The sequence below is a fragment of the Lycorma delicatula genome, chromosome 13 (genome assembly GCF_047948215.1).
Source record: "Lycorma delicatula isolate Av1 chromosome 13, ASM4794821v1, whole genome shotgun sequence".
In the NCBI taxonomy this organism is placed as follows: Eukaryota; Metazoa; Arthropoda; class Insecta; order Hemiptera; family Fulgoridae; genus Lycorma; species Lycorma delicatula.
The window spans coordinates 16100255-16117681 of NC_134467.1; the positions used below are offsets into that span (position 1 = coordinate 16100255).

General features: G+C 30.1%; 1 protein-coding gene across 2 annotated transcripts in view; it reads left to right on the forward strand.

The window, feature by feature from the left end:
- CenB1A (Centaurin beta 1A) overlaps nucleotides 1–17427 on the forward strand; it is an 88056-nt gene that overhangs the window by 51874 nt on the left and 18755 nt on the right. For both annotated transcript variants that reach the window (XM_075381211.1, XM_075381210.1), the window contains 5 exons: nucleotides 1247–1352; nucleotides 6847–7068; nucleotides 11829–11935; nucleotides 12661–12841; nucleotides 14866–15064. In XM_075381211.1, the coding sequence (XP_075237326.1) occupies nucleotides 1247–1352; nucleotides 6847–7068; nucleotides 11829–11935; nucleotides 12661–12841; nucleotides 14866–15064 (815 nt within the window). The remainder of the gene's footprint in view (nucleotides 1–1246; nucleotides 1353–6846; nucleotides 7069–11828; nucleotides 11936–12660; nucleotides 12842–14865; nucleotides 15065–17427) is intronic.

Sequence of the window (17427 nt, forward strand, 5' to 3'; positions counted from 1 at the left end):
AGATGGAATAGGGATTAATATAATAAAAGAAGTTAGTTATATTATTTTTAATGTTTTCACTCATTTGTTTGAGTATGGCAAAGGTAAATTTCCCTCTATATTTAAAAGATCTGTTGTACTTATATTTAAGAATGGAGATAGACAAAATATTAATAATTCCTAACCTATATCATTATTACCTGTGGTCTCAAAAATTCTAGAAAAGATTATAAAAATTAGTTTAATAGATTTCCTTAAAAATAGATTTCCTTAAATCTATTAAACACAAGTTTAATAGATTTCCTTATCAAAAAGATTTCCTTAAAGAATCGATATGGTTTTCGCAAGTAGCAGGTTTGTTCTTGGATTTTAAGAAAGCTTCAGTGTTGTTGAGCTCAATGTTTTGCTTAATAAACTATGGAAAGCTGTAGTAAGAGGTCAGGGCAATAAATGGTTCAAGATGTATTTAAGGGGAAGATGTCAACAGGTCAAATTAGGAAAAGAAATGAGTTCTCAAGGTAATGTTAAGTATGGTATTCCTTAAGGTTCTGTATTTGGAACTATCTTATTTATTATATACATAAATGATCTATGTAGTGGAAAATTTAACAGTGGATTGACAACATTTACACATTAGATTACGAAGCTGAATGTGTATATCAAATAAGGAAAAATACTGAAGAAGACCTTATGAGAATTAGGTGGCTGTTAATAAAAAACGGCTGAAGTTTAAATGTAAAGGATACCGCATGTCATTATACTATTCAACATTTATCTACAAGAAATCATCAACACTGGTTGGAACGGTGATAGAGGGGTGGCAATAGGTGGTAGAAGAATAGAATGTATACGATTTGCTGATGACATGCGGTACTGGCGGAAAGTGTAACAAAGTTAAATGAAATGCTTAGCAATCTAAATAAGGCTTGTAGAAATCTAGGGATGAAAATTAATAAAAAGAAAACAAAATGTGGTGTGGTATTAGATGGTAAGGATGAAAATATTAATGTACAATGAATTTGGGACTGAGATACTAGAGCAGGTGGTGAAATTTAAGTACTTGGATAGATTTTAATTTGATGTGCTGACTTCTAAGTATAAAAATTTAAAGAAAATTTTGAAAATAAATTTATTTATTTATTTTTTAAATAAAGAAAATTTTATTTTCGTTAAAATGTTTATTTATACATTTAAAAAGCTTGTATTGTTACAAGTAATTTCAAACATGAAATGTGATTTAAGTTAAAAACTATTTATGTGTTTATAGGTGAAGAACATGTAACTATAATGGAAGAAGATCTTAGATTATGTTCTGTAAAACCTGTACAAGATGCAGAAAGAAGATTTTGTTTTGAAGTTCTTTCTCCAACCAAGTAAGTTTATTTTATTGGTGGTGATATTCAAACTACAAAATTTAACTTAAGCTAATGTTTTGATTGATTTGCTTTTTGCTAATTACAAAAGTTTAATTAAGTTTTGCCAATAGTGGCTTATAAAAAATTTATTACAGAAAAATAATTTAAAAGCTATTCTCTCAAAAATTTTAAGTTTTAAAGAGCTTTAATGTTGATTGTTAATTCGGGAAATTCCATTTAATTATCTAATGAAGTTTTTATAAAATTTAAAAAAACTTTATTCCCATGTGGGAGTGCTAGGTAATAAACATGCAGATTCCACTGCTAAAGATGCATTTAGCCGTTTTTTACAACTCATGTTACTACCACCAATTTTATTAATTCTATTAAACATACTCTTCGAAAAAGGTGGCAAGGTGTCTGCACTGCTGCAGTGGATAATAAATTCCCGACACATCAAAGATTCGGTGTTGCCATGGGACTATTTTTCATGCAGAAAAATTCGCCAAGAGGAAGTGGTCCTCTGCCGATCATAGTTAGGACATACGAGAGCTACCCATGGGTATCTGATGTTAACAGAAAATGCTCTACTATTCAAACAATGTATCTGCTGCTTGACTGTGCGCCACATCCTTGTAGACTGCATATATTATCTGGTCTTATGTCACAAATTTAAGTTACCAAAGAAAATCTGGCGTATCCTAGATAATGATAAAAATGTATTAGACATGATGTTATTTCTCACGGATCGCTATTATACACAGAATTTAAGATTGTTTTTATATTATTTTTGCTATGTTGTTTTTGGTTTCTTATAATTGTTGGGTTTTTTATGCAAGTTCTTTAATGTTTCTGTTATCTGAGGAGAGACCCTTTACACTCTTCTGAATTTCATTAAATTTTATATACGTATATTTACAATAATTTTTTTTTTTAGTTCATGACTATGATATTAATTTTAATTGTGTTTTAAGTGATATTTTAGCTGTAATATTAGTTGTAAGTGTTTGTTTGTTTAAATTTTAGTGTAATTTTAATAATTTGTTTGTTTTTTTCTTATATTTTTATTCTGAACAATGATATTGCAAAAGCGTTTTTCACCCTTAAAAAAATAAAAAAATAATAAATAATACATAACTGAGTTAGAAGTTAAAGTTCTTTTCTATTTGGCTGATGAGTTTATAAAAGTGTTAATATTTTTTGAACAATTTAGTTTAAAAAAATTAACTATAATTAACTTAATGTACATTACCAGAAATCCTCTTTTTTCTCTCATGATTATATACAAGCCAGACATGATCTGTCAACACAGATATTTTGTCAGTAAAAAGAAACTATGAAATCTGTAAAGGAAATATGAAAATGCATTATTTAATAGACAGAATGGTATTATATATGTGAAATTCTAATGATAGATTAATGAATTATGATTGATAACAAAAATAGTTACAGGGGACCTTATAATTTAATTATAACTATTGCATCCAATCTCAGCAGATTTGGCATTCAAGGATTAGTCTTATAATATTGTTTGAAAGTATTTGTAATTGTGTAGACTAGTGTTAAGTTATTTAATAAAATGTTGGTTGGTTTTAATAAATAGTAATTTTACTTTTTTGTATAATAGTGTAACCCATTTAAAGGGTGTCATTGATGTCTAGGGTGAAATAAGACAAAGAAAAAATTCGTAAAGCACGTTTTACCTAGTTCTATTTACTTGAAAATTATTGTTTTACAGATATCTCAAAAATATAAATAGTTATTAAAAAAAGGAGTGTTAACATTTTTTTCATAAAGTATTATATGAAAATCATGTATTAGGGGTGTGTGATATTTGTATAGTGTCAACAAATGGTGCTCATGATATATAGTTGAAGTCAATCAACTATATATCAAGGAAAATACACTAGTAGTTTCCTACATCTCTGCTAGTAGCATACATCAAATCTCAGTCAGATATACTCATAATTCTGTTGTTGGCAATTCTTTGAATTGATTAGATGTATTGTGATTAACAAAAAAATGACAAAAGAGAATTTCATGTGATGACCAAACATTACTTTTTATAAGGCAAAACTACACGGGAAACTAAACCAAACCTTATAAATATTATGATAAGTTCTATTGATTACACTGATAAACATAATTTTTGTTTTCTAACATGTGATACATGATTTAAATCTCTTTTGATGTTGAAAATGAATATCAACTCATCATCTTTTTAAAATATTTAAATTTTAATTACAGGATTTTTTCATTTTTCAACGAATAGTTAGCATTTTTTAAGCGTTTATATTGTATTATGTTAGCTCATTTTTTATTGTTCTTTTTTAACATAATTTGTAAGCTATAAATAAACAATACTAGACAAAGAATTAAATCATATTATGACATCATATCTAATACTGAAGAGTGAGCCTTCATGGACAAGTTAATCATGTCTGTGCAGGTCAAAATGTGTAGTTGAAAACACAGTTGTGTTGTTTGTATTAAGCACTGGATTTAGGAATGAATTAATTTTGTTCAGTCTTATTGCTGTCTTAAGTTTATTAACAGTGCAGTATCATGATGCCTTGAAATTGTGTAAATGATGTGGATGACTTTTGTTATGTATGTGGTTAGTTTACCATAAAATCAAATAAAAAAAAAACATTACACTTTCAATTAAAAAAGCATATCATTTGTACTTTCAGTGTAAAATTGGTGATCAGGCTAAGACGTGGGCTTTTCATGTATGCACTAATTGTTCTGTATATTTAAGAGAATGGCTGAAAGGTTCACAGAAGGCTTTGGCATTTGGTGTACCTTTGGTTTGGTGTGAACCAAAGGATCATGTAACCGATTGTTACTTTTGTTTAATAAGTGTGTCCGGAATTTCTAAAAAATCTAAACATATTGTAAAATATCCTTCATTGCAATCTGCAATCAGGCCTGTACCTCACAGTGAAATTATTCCAGTTTCTGAGCCACCTGTGAATGTATGTTTTGAAAGCAGCGATGAAGAATCACGCAGTACTGAAGAAGACAACAATGATTTTGATTTTGAATTATCTTCCAATAAGCCACATCTTATATCACAAGATGAATTTACTGACTTGGTTAGGGATTTAAATTTATCAAAAAATCAAACTGAACTGTTAGGATGAAGACTGGAAGGTTGGAATTTATTTCAAAAAATACTAAAATTTTGGGCTTTTGAAGCCAACAAATAAAACTTTCTCAGTACTTTATCGCAGAAAATGATTTGGTGTATTGCACAAATAATGATGAGTTTATGTTGCACTTAGGACAAATTCATAAACCTGAGGACTGTCGCCTTTTCATAGATTCATCCAGGTATAGTTTAAAAGTGATTCTATTCTATACAACGGTAACAAATATCCTTCAATACCAATCACTTATGGTATTAATTAGAAAGAGACATACGATGTGATGAAAGACGTTCTTAAAAAATTAATTATAAAAAACATAGCTAGAATATATGTGGTGATTTGAAAGTTACAGCTATTTTGTTAGGCAAACAGTTAGGCCATACTAAGTACATGTGTTTTCTTTGCGAATAGGATAGCCGAGCTAGGGATAAACATTATATTACCAAAGAGTAGAAGAAATGAGACAACTTAACTCCAAATGGGAAAAATATTATTCATGAGCTCTTAGTTGAATCCAAAAAAATATTTTTATTCCCTCTCCATATAAATCTAGGACTAATGAAAGATTTTGTAAAAGCAGTGAAGAAGGATAGTCCTGGATTTTTATACATCAAGCAGAAATTTCCAAATGTAAGTGAAGGAAAACTAAAGAAGAAATATTTGTTGGTCCTGAAATAAGAGAGTTGGTCAAAGATGATGTATTTTACTTGATGTTAAATAATGTTGAAAGTGCAGCTTGGGCTTCATTTAAAGATGTTTGCAAAACTTTTCTTGGCAAACAAAAATCCAACAATTACCACAATATTGTTAATCAACTTCTTACTTCATACAGAGCTACGGGATGTAATATGTCTTTGAAAATACATTTCCTCCACTCGCATCTGGATTTTTTCTGGACAACCTCGAAGATGTAAGTTATGAACACGTTGAATGTTTCCACCAAGACATTTCAGTGATGGAAAGCCGCTATAAAGGGAAGTGGAGTACTAACATACTAGCCTATTACTGTTGGACATTAATTCAGGATATGCCTGAGGCTATTTATATAAGAAAAGCATCAGTGAAATCATTCTAACACAGGTATGGCCATGCAAAATTATAAATCTTATAAATTTTAACTATATTTTCCCTTAATTTTTTTTGAAGCGTAATTTATTTAAAACTAAGGGTGATAGAAAAATTGTATCTACAGATCTGTAATGTACGCAAAAAAGCTATTCAAGAAATGGTATCACATTTAGAGAAACATTAAAAAAAATTTTCTTTTTCTATGGTGTTAACAGATAGAACATTTTACAGGTGTTTTGATAATTTTTGAAGTGCTCATATGACCACAAACAACACTTAACATTCCTAGACAACCCATGAGATTAAAAGCACAGAGATTATTGAAAAAATTCATGGTTTGGTAACATTGGAAAGAGATTTGAAATGCATGAGGTTACTAAAACAGTAAGCACCTCAGTTGAATCATCAAATTCTCACATTTTATATAACTATTTACGTATGAGAAAACTGATGGTTGTTATGTTTGCTCACAATTGATCAAAAGTATCAATGCGTAAACATTTCTAAACATAGTTTGGAGGTGCTTCAATATAATTGAAAGCAATTTTTGTGCTGTTTCATAACAGTTGATGAAACTTGGATATGTTACTAACGACTGATGCCAAGGATCAGTCAAAACTGTGGGTTACAGTTGGAGAAATTGCTCCAAAGAAGAAGAAAACCTTCTTTTGCACTGATTTTAGATCATCTAAATTACAAAATAAAGAAAACTTTACCACATTTTTTTAAAAATTAAGATAATGCATCACCTTATCCTTCTGTGATTGTGACAGCAAAATAATTTGAATTATGCTACAGAATTCTTCCGAATTCTGCCTATTCACCTGACTTAGTACCATCAGACCATTATCTGTTTTCCAAGTTTGGAGAAGTGATTTGTGTAGAATGGTGACGTTATTGCCAAAATGCCAGCCTACTTTGAAGATTTAGGTTAATAATAATATAAAGATGGAATTGAAAAACTTGAGCATCATTGGACTGACTGTGTAGACTTGAAAGAAGATAATATTGAGTAATAAAAAAGATATTTCCTGAAAAATTGTATCCTCTTTATTTTTGCATTAATTTATCAATCATTCAATCAGCTTATTAAAAAAAAAATAATTAAAGTTGGATTCAAGGTGACAGGAAAATTTTAACTTTTTTTTTATTATACATATCTATACCTGTTATCATCTAGTCACACTTAGTTTTTTTTAATGTAAGTTGTTTCAAAATTTTTGTACGTGTATAATTTAAAAAAATAAATAAAATTATTACAATATTTTATTTTTTTTTATTATGTATAATAGGAGTCACATGTTACAAGCTGATTCAGAAGAAATGTATCACGCGTGGGTCTCAGCTTTACAACAAGGTATTGGAGCTGCGATTCAGCGATGTTTAGGTGATGATACTCACTCGTCTGATAATGATAATAACGCACGATGCAATGACGATAATAAAGCCAATAAAAAAACAAATTCTGATAGTAATGATGAAGAAACAAGTGTAGCTAGGCCTAAAAAAGCTAGGTGAGTTGTCTAATTTTTAAAAAAATATTTTCTTTATAAGGGTACAGTCTAATTATATTGATATCGGTCTTAATTGTTTTATTAGTTACTGATGATACCAACTAATTAATTGCTGATATTCTCGTAACAATAAAAACTTAAAGCACATATTACACTTTGAGTATTAAATGTCTGAAAGTATTAGAAAATTAAACCTTTATTTTTTAAAAATATATGAAATAAAAATGAAAAAAAGAATGTTGAAAATTATGTGGTTTAATGGAATATGAAATGAAGAAATTTTCAAACTTGAGTACAGAAGAATGAAACTTATAATAGATGCTTTAAAAAGAAGGAAAGATTGGTAAAATCCAGTATTATACTGATAATTGTGAATGTAAGATGTGACAAGAAAATGTTAAGAGATAAGTATAGAACAGATAGGAAGAGTGGAGAAACGCATTAAACTGGTCAGACTGATGACAAGAAGTGATAAACTTCAAAAAATAAAATTTCTATACCACTCCAAGGGTAGAGTTTTGGTGTAGATAATCTTACAAACTAATAATTGTCTCTATAATTTTCTTGAAAAAATCTGTACTTTTATGCTTCCTTACCAAATAAATTTGTATAAATATGAATCGAGTACCTCCTTAGATGTAATGCATTCTTTTATTTCAGCTTTTGCCCACAAGCTTTATGTTTTGTTCATGTGAGCACCCATTGCATCGTCTTTGAAATTGAAAGAATGATCGACTGTTTCATGTGAAAATGGTACTCTTGGAGGTATAAGTTTTTCAATGATGTGATCTAATTGATTTAAGTGTTACTTTTTGTCCTTCGTAGCATTATCACTAACATTCATAGTTGATGCATTTTGGAGTAGTTTTGAGAATAGAGGTATTCTGAAACATGTCAACTATGATTTTTAGAGTGACAGTACTAGGAAGGACAGAAAATAACAGTCAAATCAATTATGATAATCCTAACAGAAATTATTGTGAAAATTTTAGTGTGATTTAATCTTTGAACCAAGTTAAATTCTTTCATAATATTAAACAATTTATCTTTTATTCTTATTGGGAACTATTTATATAAAACACTTTTTAAATTACCCAGTAGATTCCTTTGAAAATAAATTGTTGTTGAGGGTAAATCTTACAATAAATTTTTTATTCTGTGAACAAATCTATTTCAATATTTAAATTATTACTGCCAGTTTTTAATAAAGTTACACAGTACTGCATCAGGACAAACTTTTCTTAAAATTTCTCAAATTTGTTAATCGCTATACAATATCTTTTATGACAAGATTTATGTATTGTATATTGCTTACTTCCAAAATATAAAAATAGATTACTATAAATTTAAGATAGTTACTGCGACCTTTGATAAAAGTATCAAAGTAAATATACTTCAATATTCTGAATTATACTATATATACTTTGATCATATGAGATGTGTTCAAAAAGTAATGAGAATCTTTGTTTTTTGGAAAGAATTTTATCTTTTCGTCTACATTAATGTTATCCTCTTCAAAATAGTCCCCCATTACATATTATATACTTATGCCAGCACTTTTTCCAATCCCTGAAACACTTCTGGAACTTGATCTTTGGAGTAGTGTTAAGATCTTTCAGCTATTTGCTTTTAATCTCATCTATGCTTGTAAGACAACAGCCCTTTAGGGTTCTCTTTATTTTTGAATAGAAAAAAGTCACAGGGTCATATCTGGCAAATATGACGGCTGGGATATCATTAAAGTGTTGTTTTTGGCTAAAAATTGACGAACAAGCATTGAAGTGTGAGTAGGCACATTATTGTGGTACAAAAGCCATGAATTGTTTCACCACAAATCCGGGCGTTTTTTTTTCAGATTGCTTCATGCAAACGGCGTTGAACTTGTAGATAATACTCCTTTTTGGTTTTTTGATCTTGTGGCAAGAATTTATGATGTGCTATGTCGTTAAAATCGAAGAACATGGTGAGCATAACCTTCACGTTTGATTGTACTTGTTTTTTTCAGTCTTCTTGATGATCCAGAATGCCTCCACTGAAACAATTGAGCCTTAGTTTTGACATCATATCTGTATACCCATGTTTCATCACTTGTTATGACATGTTTCAGTAGTTTTGCATCACTGTTGATTTCATTTAGCCATTCCTGAGCAACTTCCATTCACCGCTGTTTTTGTTCCAAATTCAACAACTTTGGAACAAATTTTGATGTAATATGTTTCATACCCAAAACATCTGAAAAAATTTCATGGCATGAGCCAATTGATATCTCAACATCATCAGCGACTTCTCTGATTGTGATTTGGCGATCATTCATAATGATTTCTTTCACTTTTTCCACGCTTTCATTGGTTGTTGATGTGTGTGTCCATCCCGGATACGCCAGCACCCCGAATGACGAGCACCCTGCTCGTCATCTTCAATGTCTTAACAATATTCTTCGAAATGCTTATACCACTCAATACCTTGCTTTACTTATAGCAGACTCACCAAAAGCAATATTTAACATTTTTAAAACACCGCTACACTTTATTCCATTCTTATAGCAAAATTTAATACAAATTCTCTGATTCATTATTTGTTCAAATATAAAACTCGGCTGATTGTACCAAAACACATATTATCCTTTTGACAGCTGACAACAAACTAAACATCCAATATAGGTAAAAATGTACAGATATGTTTTAGACATGTTTTATCAATACAACAATGAAAAAATCCTGAGAATTGGACTAATACAACCCGTGAAATTTCAAAATTTTCATTACATTTTGAACACACCTCGTATGTATCAAAGTATTCTTTGAAGTAGTTAACAAGAAGTTTCTAACCACTGCTCTTTAAATACACAATATTACACCACAAAGATGTACTGTACTATCATTTATCTTACTTTTTACCAAGCGAGAGTATAATTTTAATAACTAAGTGGCTTTACACTCAAAATCTTGGATTGCTTTCGAGCACACCACAAACTAAATTGAAAATACCCATAACAAAACAGATCGCAAAAATATGATGGCAGTTTGGAAAGTAAAACCTCCATTTGGCTATAAATAAAAAACCTGTATAGATAAAAGTATTTTATTATATACATCTTAAAACTACAACTTTTAACTATTTTTCAACATAGTTGTTGCCATTTAAATTCTAGCATTTGTCATAGCTTTCACTAATTTACAAATAGAATACCTTCTTCATAAAATTTAGCTCCTTGGGTACCTAGCTAACATTTTTCAGAATTTTGAAGTACGTCTTCATCATCAAAGTGTTGCGACACAAGCCATTTCTTCATGTGAGTGAAGAGATGAAAATCACTCACTCGACTACAAGTCCAGACTGTAAGAGGATAAAAAATGTCCCATTGGAATTAATTCAGAAGTTTTCCAGTTCTTCGAGCACTGTGAGGATGAGTATTGTCATGTAAAAAAACAACACTGGATGACAGCGTACCATGAAGTTTGTTCTAAATGGCTCGGCTATGTTTCTTCAAAATTTTGTAGTAGACTGTTAAAGTAATCGTTGTAACACATTCCATAAAATCAACTAGAATGCCCTTGGCATCCCAAAAAATCATAGCCATAATCTTCCTGGTTGAAAAAGTTCGGCAGGTTTTCTTTGGTTTGCATGGAGAACTGGTACGTGTTCCCAGGCCATCGACTGTTGTTTCATTTTGGCATTCATGTGGGCCATCCAAGTTTCATCCCCAGTCACAGTTCTCTTCAAAAAAAGCTTTCTACTTCCAGGTCATAGTGTGAAAGAAAGTCTTAAGGTGGAGCCCATTCGGTTTGGTGTGATCGATCTCTGTGAGCATTTTTGGAACTCGCCGAGCACAGAACTTCCAGTAGCTTAATTTATCGATAACAATCTCGTACAAAACCGTAAAAAAATTTGCAGGAATTATTTGGAAAGTTCAGAGATTGTAAATCTTCTTTGATTTTCATGCACTCTTTCATCAGTTTTACTGACAAGATCATCATTCACAACAGAAGGCCTACAACTCTTCTCTTCTTCATGGATGTTTGTCCTTCGATTTTTAAAAAATCAAAGTCATTGCTGCACTACACTGTCACTCATACCGTTTAGACTGTACACAGTACACAACCGATGATGGATGTCTGCTGTTGAAACATTTTCTGCCTAAAGAAATCTTGTGACAGCATGCACCCTTGTATTTCGTGGGAAATTGTATTGCAGCACTCATGTTTTTAGGTTATAACAAGCGAATGGGCTAAAGTACGCAGCTCACACTGACACAGCTGGAAGCGCACTGATTCAGAGAGTATGCTGATGTGTTAATGATGGCGCTACTAACAATATTACTAGTTCTGTTATACATCAGAGGTTACTTTTTGAACTGCCCTCATAACTATAAAAGTAAAAAAACATGCATCAATACATGATGCAGTATAAGATACAAGTCAATGTAAATATATATGCAATGAATAAATTCCTGGTCAGTGTAGTTTGATAATGCTTTTAACCAGCGTGATTAGTTTGTGAAATCAATTGTCAGGTTAAATAGAAGTTGATCTTTTAAATTATTATTTACTAAAACAAAATATAGGTAGCAGGGGATTTTAAAGGGATATAACTGCATTCTACTTAAGATCTTAAGTATATTGTATAGTAATTTTTAGAATTTTGATGGTGGGTTTTTCTGGATAATTATCAGGAGGAAAAATGGGTAATTAATCTTATTTTTAGTAAAACAAAGTCATGATGCTTTAATTTTATATATTACTTAAGTTATTTTGTTACAGAATTTGGGAACAGTTACTTAAAATTCCTGGTAATGAAGTATGTTGCGATTGTGGAAATCCAAGTCCACGTTGGGCCAGTATTAATCTAGGAATTACACTTTGCATCGGTCAGTGATCAAATGATTTAAAAAAAAAATTATTTCTGTTTATGAAATAGTAGTAATTATTTTGTTTTCTAGCATTGTTTTTAAAATTTTAGATTTAGTAATGCATAGATATAGTAAAACTAAAGTAATTGTGCTAATTGTGTCTTTGATGTATGATTTATTCTGATACTGTAGAAATTCTTTTTTGATTGTTAGAAAGAAAGTGTATTTATACATTATAATATTATACATGCAAGATTATTTTAAAACCGTTTAACCAGAGTTAGTATGAAGAGTCACTAGCAATTCTTTAAGAAGGTCTCTTTATTATATTGCTAACGCCTTTGTCGTGCAGTTGTCCAGTTGATATTGGTGTCACACCATTGTTTAGATATTGTGAACCATGTTTATAAAAATTATAAATTGTATCTCTACAAATAATAACTATAAATAAAATTAGTTGCTGTTAAAAATGGATTATGTAAATTTGCAAACCATTTCCGTATTACTTTTTTGCTTGATTACTTCATCATAGAAGCTTGTATGTGAGAGTATAGAAATGGAAATTTTGTAGCATATGAAATATGCCATGTCTGACCAGGGTTCAAGCTTAGGACCTCTCATGAAAAGCCAAGATCCTATCAGTCGGTCATGAAGATCAGTATTTTTATGTTTACTTTTGTTCAGAAAGAGTGTAAGAAATTGTAAATTTATATAAATATTGTAATTGTTTTCTTTTTAAACAGAATGTTCTGGTGTACATCGCAGTTTGGGTGTTCATTACAGTAAAGTTAGATCACTTACGTTGGATGCTTGGGAACCTGAGATACTTAAAGTTATGGCTGAACTTGGTAATAATATTGTTAATAGTGTTTACGAAGCTAATGTTGATTCTAAATTAACACGAGCGACACCAAAATGCAATGAGTATGTATTATTTAATTTTTAAAAATATTTATTTTGTATATTTAATTTTAATACTATTTTTGTGAATGTTTTTTTTTTTATTTTGTTTCTTATTACAAAAGCAAAATTAAAAAAAAATATATTACGTCACTTTTCCTCATCGAATAAAAAAAATAAATTTTATATTCAGCATGTTTGCTGAAGATTAATTTATTGTGGTAATACCGCACTTGATATCACAAATGATGTATTTAGTGAATTAAAAATCGCTAATTCTTGGAAACAAAAAGCATTTAATGCAATCTTACTTAACGTCAAAGATAATGAAGGAAATAACAATATTTTTGAACAATGATGCACTGTTTATTAAAAAAATAAATTCCAAAATAAAATAAAAGAACTAAATTTAAAATATCCATTAAAAACGAAATAATTCTGGTTTCGATGTTTTTCTTTTTAAATTTTGACTTTTTGATATTGTTGCTAAATTAAAACTAACTACCAAATATTGACACTGAATTTGTTACAGACTTAAAAAAGAGAAAATTAAAAAAAAATTGAATAGTACTTTTGTTTTTAGCATTTTTTTTAAAGCTAGTTTTAAATTTTATTTTATTCAATATTTTTCTACGTAAAAGGTAGGAATACATTAAAAGAAAAATATTGTCTGCAACGAACATGTAATGGCAAGAAACTGTGCTTTTTTCCTTTTTCTGGTAAAACAATATTTCCATATTACTATTAATATCTTAAAATTTATATCTTAGAATTTGGAGCGCTGAAAGTCCCCACGTTTATCACGAAAAACAATTACACCCGCTGAAGTTGGGCGTGTGGTGCACGATATCGCGGAAGAAAATAATCGGTCCTGTTTTTTTCGAGTACACTATCAATGCAGTACGATATCAGGATATTTTATTTCAGTTGATTACACTCTTGGAAGAGGAAGACAGACACTGCTGGCTACAATATGATGGTGCGACATCGCACTACCCATGTTTAACTTCTGTTTTCTTTGAGGAATTCTTCAGTAATCGTGTTATCGGTCGAGGCTTGTGGCCACCAAGATCTCCAGATTTGATGGCGGTGGATTTTTTTCTACGGGGTTACCTTAAAGAAAAAGCAACAAACCATGAACACTTGAACGATTGAAAGTCAATATTGAACAAGCTGTATTAAATATCTGGCCACAAACTTTGAAAAACGTTGCAATAAACGCTGTAAAAAGAATTGAAGCTTGTATTAAAGAAGATGGTGGCACTTCCAACATTTACTCTAAATCTAAGGTAATGGATGGTAATAATAAAAATTACATTTACATTTACACATGCCTTTTTTTTATTTCAATACCTACCACTATAAGGCTGGGTTGCATTTTATATGGGACATCCTGTATATATAATTATATCTTTAAATTGGTTAATATACAAGTTTGAATTGATTGATTATTACAATACATTAAACAATTTGAGTTGTATAGTTTTTTTTTATATGTTTTCCTTAACTATGTTTATTTCTTATGATTAATTAGTAATTTAGGGGTTTTCTTTGTTAATGAGTTTTTACATTTTATTACTCCTGAAAGATATGTTTTTTTAACAAGAACAGTATGTTTTAATTTTTTCAAAAAATAAGTTTTTAAGATGAATTGATACTTTCAAGATTCAAAAGTGACAGGCCACAGAAACTAAAACCTCAAAAATATATATGGACTTCCGATGGACAAACTATGGACTTGACAGTGGTGAAAACAGTCTTGTGACAGATAGTATACAATGTGCGATGGGCGTTAACATTTATATCGTGATAGTTAATAATATATCTTAAAGTTGATTAGTTATATATATATATATATATATATATATATATATATATGTGTGTGTGTGTGTGTGTGTGTGTGTGTGTGTGTGTGTGTGTGTGTGTGTGTGTGTGTGTGTTTGTGTTTTATATATAGCACGCATAAGATTCTTATTAATTAACAGACATTTTTATAATAATGTGATTTTAATTTATAATTTCTTTTTTGTTGATTTAAAATTTAAAAGCAATATAAGAGAAGCATGGATTAAGACAAAATGGGTCGAAAAGAAATTTGTTAAATCATTATCATTATCTCCAGCCCGAACTTCACGTAGCGCTGCCGCTAGAAAATGGAGCGTAAGAAAATTACGAAGAAGGCCACGCAGTCGTGATGATTTAGGTGGTAGAAAACAAATGAAATCTTCTTTAAGGCCTGTTTCAGAGGTATTTATAATATTACTATTAATTGTAATATAATAAATAAATCTTAATAGCTTTCTAAAATTGTTTGAATGATGTTAACGTATTTTCTCTTATGTGTGTATTAAATTAGTTAACTTACTAATGTTTAATTCATTAATTGTTTACTTCATTAGTAATAAATCAAATGTATGTGTTATGGTACAAACATCTATAATGGTGTATATTTTTCCACTTTTTTAATAATTTAAGAATTCTTTCTAAGCATATTAATTGGGCTCTTTAGCTTTATTTCATTAAAACTAATAGTTGCAATAAATCAAGAAATCAGTTCCGTTATTCCACTAATCTAAATCCAAGTACAGATCAGTTCTACTGAAATTTTATGCTAAAAATTAATGTCATTCTCTTTTTTGTTGCTTTTATTGTTTCAAATTTTTTTTTGTTTTGCCGATGAAAAAAAGAATTTGAGAAGTTAGGTTGAAGAAAGGCCTAAACTTCATTAGGCCCTTTTTCTGGAGAATACATTTTTGAATTCCCCGCCTTTTGTTACATATGTGTACAAAATTTTATATTTGTATTGGCACTTCTGACTGTATTACAACAGCTGTTATTAGGCCTTTCTTCCATAGAGTGAGGTTAAGTGTTTGTATTCCAATTAAAATGTTATTTACAGTCTGTGTTGTTTTGTTTTTAGTGTAATCTAAATAATGTTATCTGATATCGATAGTGAAATACAGATAAAAGAAAAGGAGCTGAATGTTGGGAAGAGAAAGAAAGTTTATAAAAACTTACGGAAATGTGAGTCAACAAAAATTAAATGCAATTCCAGTAAGGAATGTTAACTATGAAGATGATATTATTAAAGGAAAACAGTTTGTTCATGTGCAGAGTTGTTGTTTAAATAACTGTTATTCTTCTGTTACTAAACAACAAGAAGAAAATCTATTTAAATTGTTTTGGAACATTGGTGATAATTTTAAGCAGAATACATCAGTTATGAAATTAATGGAACGGTTAGATGTTAAAAGTTCAAGCACAAAAGTTAAAAGTATAAACAGACCATTTTTCAAAACATCTCCAAAAAACAAAGATGAAAAAAACGACTGGAAAAAATACAGAGGTGTGTTATGATGAAATATTCAGGAAAACAGCTTTCAGTTTCTAGAAGTTATCAACCAATATTTGCTCCTTATTCATTCTGTAGAAGTGATGCAAACATTAATCCAGTGAAAATTCTGATTATGAAACGAATACATCAAGTGAACATTAAAGATGCTAACAAAAAAGACTTGGGTGATCTTTTTCGGTATTTACCACAAGAATGCTTAGTGGTTTCAAGACGTAATGTGATTAGTATTATTTGTTACGGGAATAGAAGAACTTTAAAATAAATAAACTTTGACAATAAACACCCCACAAATCCTCTTTTAAGTTTTAATGAACTTTTAGTAGTAATTACCTCTATTATTGCTACACAGGGTTATCATAAAAGAATGGTGCAGTTTCAGTAATTCATAGGAAGATTGTAGGGAAATTTCTAGATGTTATATTGGTATCCCTGAAAACCTCCAACCCAAAAGTTTGTTTATCAGCAGTTGTAACCACAACGTCAGTTCTTGTATTGTTGTTGCGGTGAGTTTAGTGAATTACTATGTTCTCGGATAAAAACAAAGCAAGGTGTGTTTTATTGATTGCTGAATTAAAATCTGTAATTTTAGGTCAACGTGCCTTTTGACGTGAATTCAGAAGAGAGATCCACCACACAAAAATAACATAACATGTTGGTTCAGATGATTCGAAGAAACTGGATCGGTTAAGAAACAGAAATCAACCAGCAGACCAAATGTACCGGACGAAACGATTGAACTAATTAGACAATCGGCAATTAGAAGCCCTGGGAAGTCCATCCCCCGTCGAGCGTCGAATTAGGTATTCCAAAATCAACGGTTCACAAAGTTTTATGTAAAAAACTGAAATTACTTGCTCATAAAATCCAGATACTGCAGGAATTGAAACCCGATGATGGTGTAAAACGTTACAATTTCGCCGTTGAAATGTCGGACAGAATAAGTGAAAACGAATCATTTTTAGATGATATAATTTTTACAGACAAAGCTACATTCCATGTGAATGGTTGGTTAACAGACACAATTCATGAATGTGGGGCTCTGAAAACCCACACGCAATTATCAAGAAACAACGCGATTCGCCTAAAGTTAATGTTTGGTGTGGTGTGATGAAAATTCATGTAATAGGGCCTTTCTTCTTTGCTGAAAAAACAATTAATGGAATTGTTTATCTTGACATGTCAACCAATTGTTGCTTTTCTCAGCTGGATGAACTCAAAAACATTCATCAACTTCATTTCCAAAAGATTGTGCTCC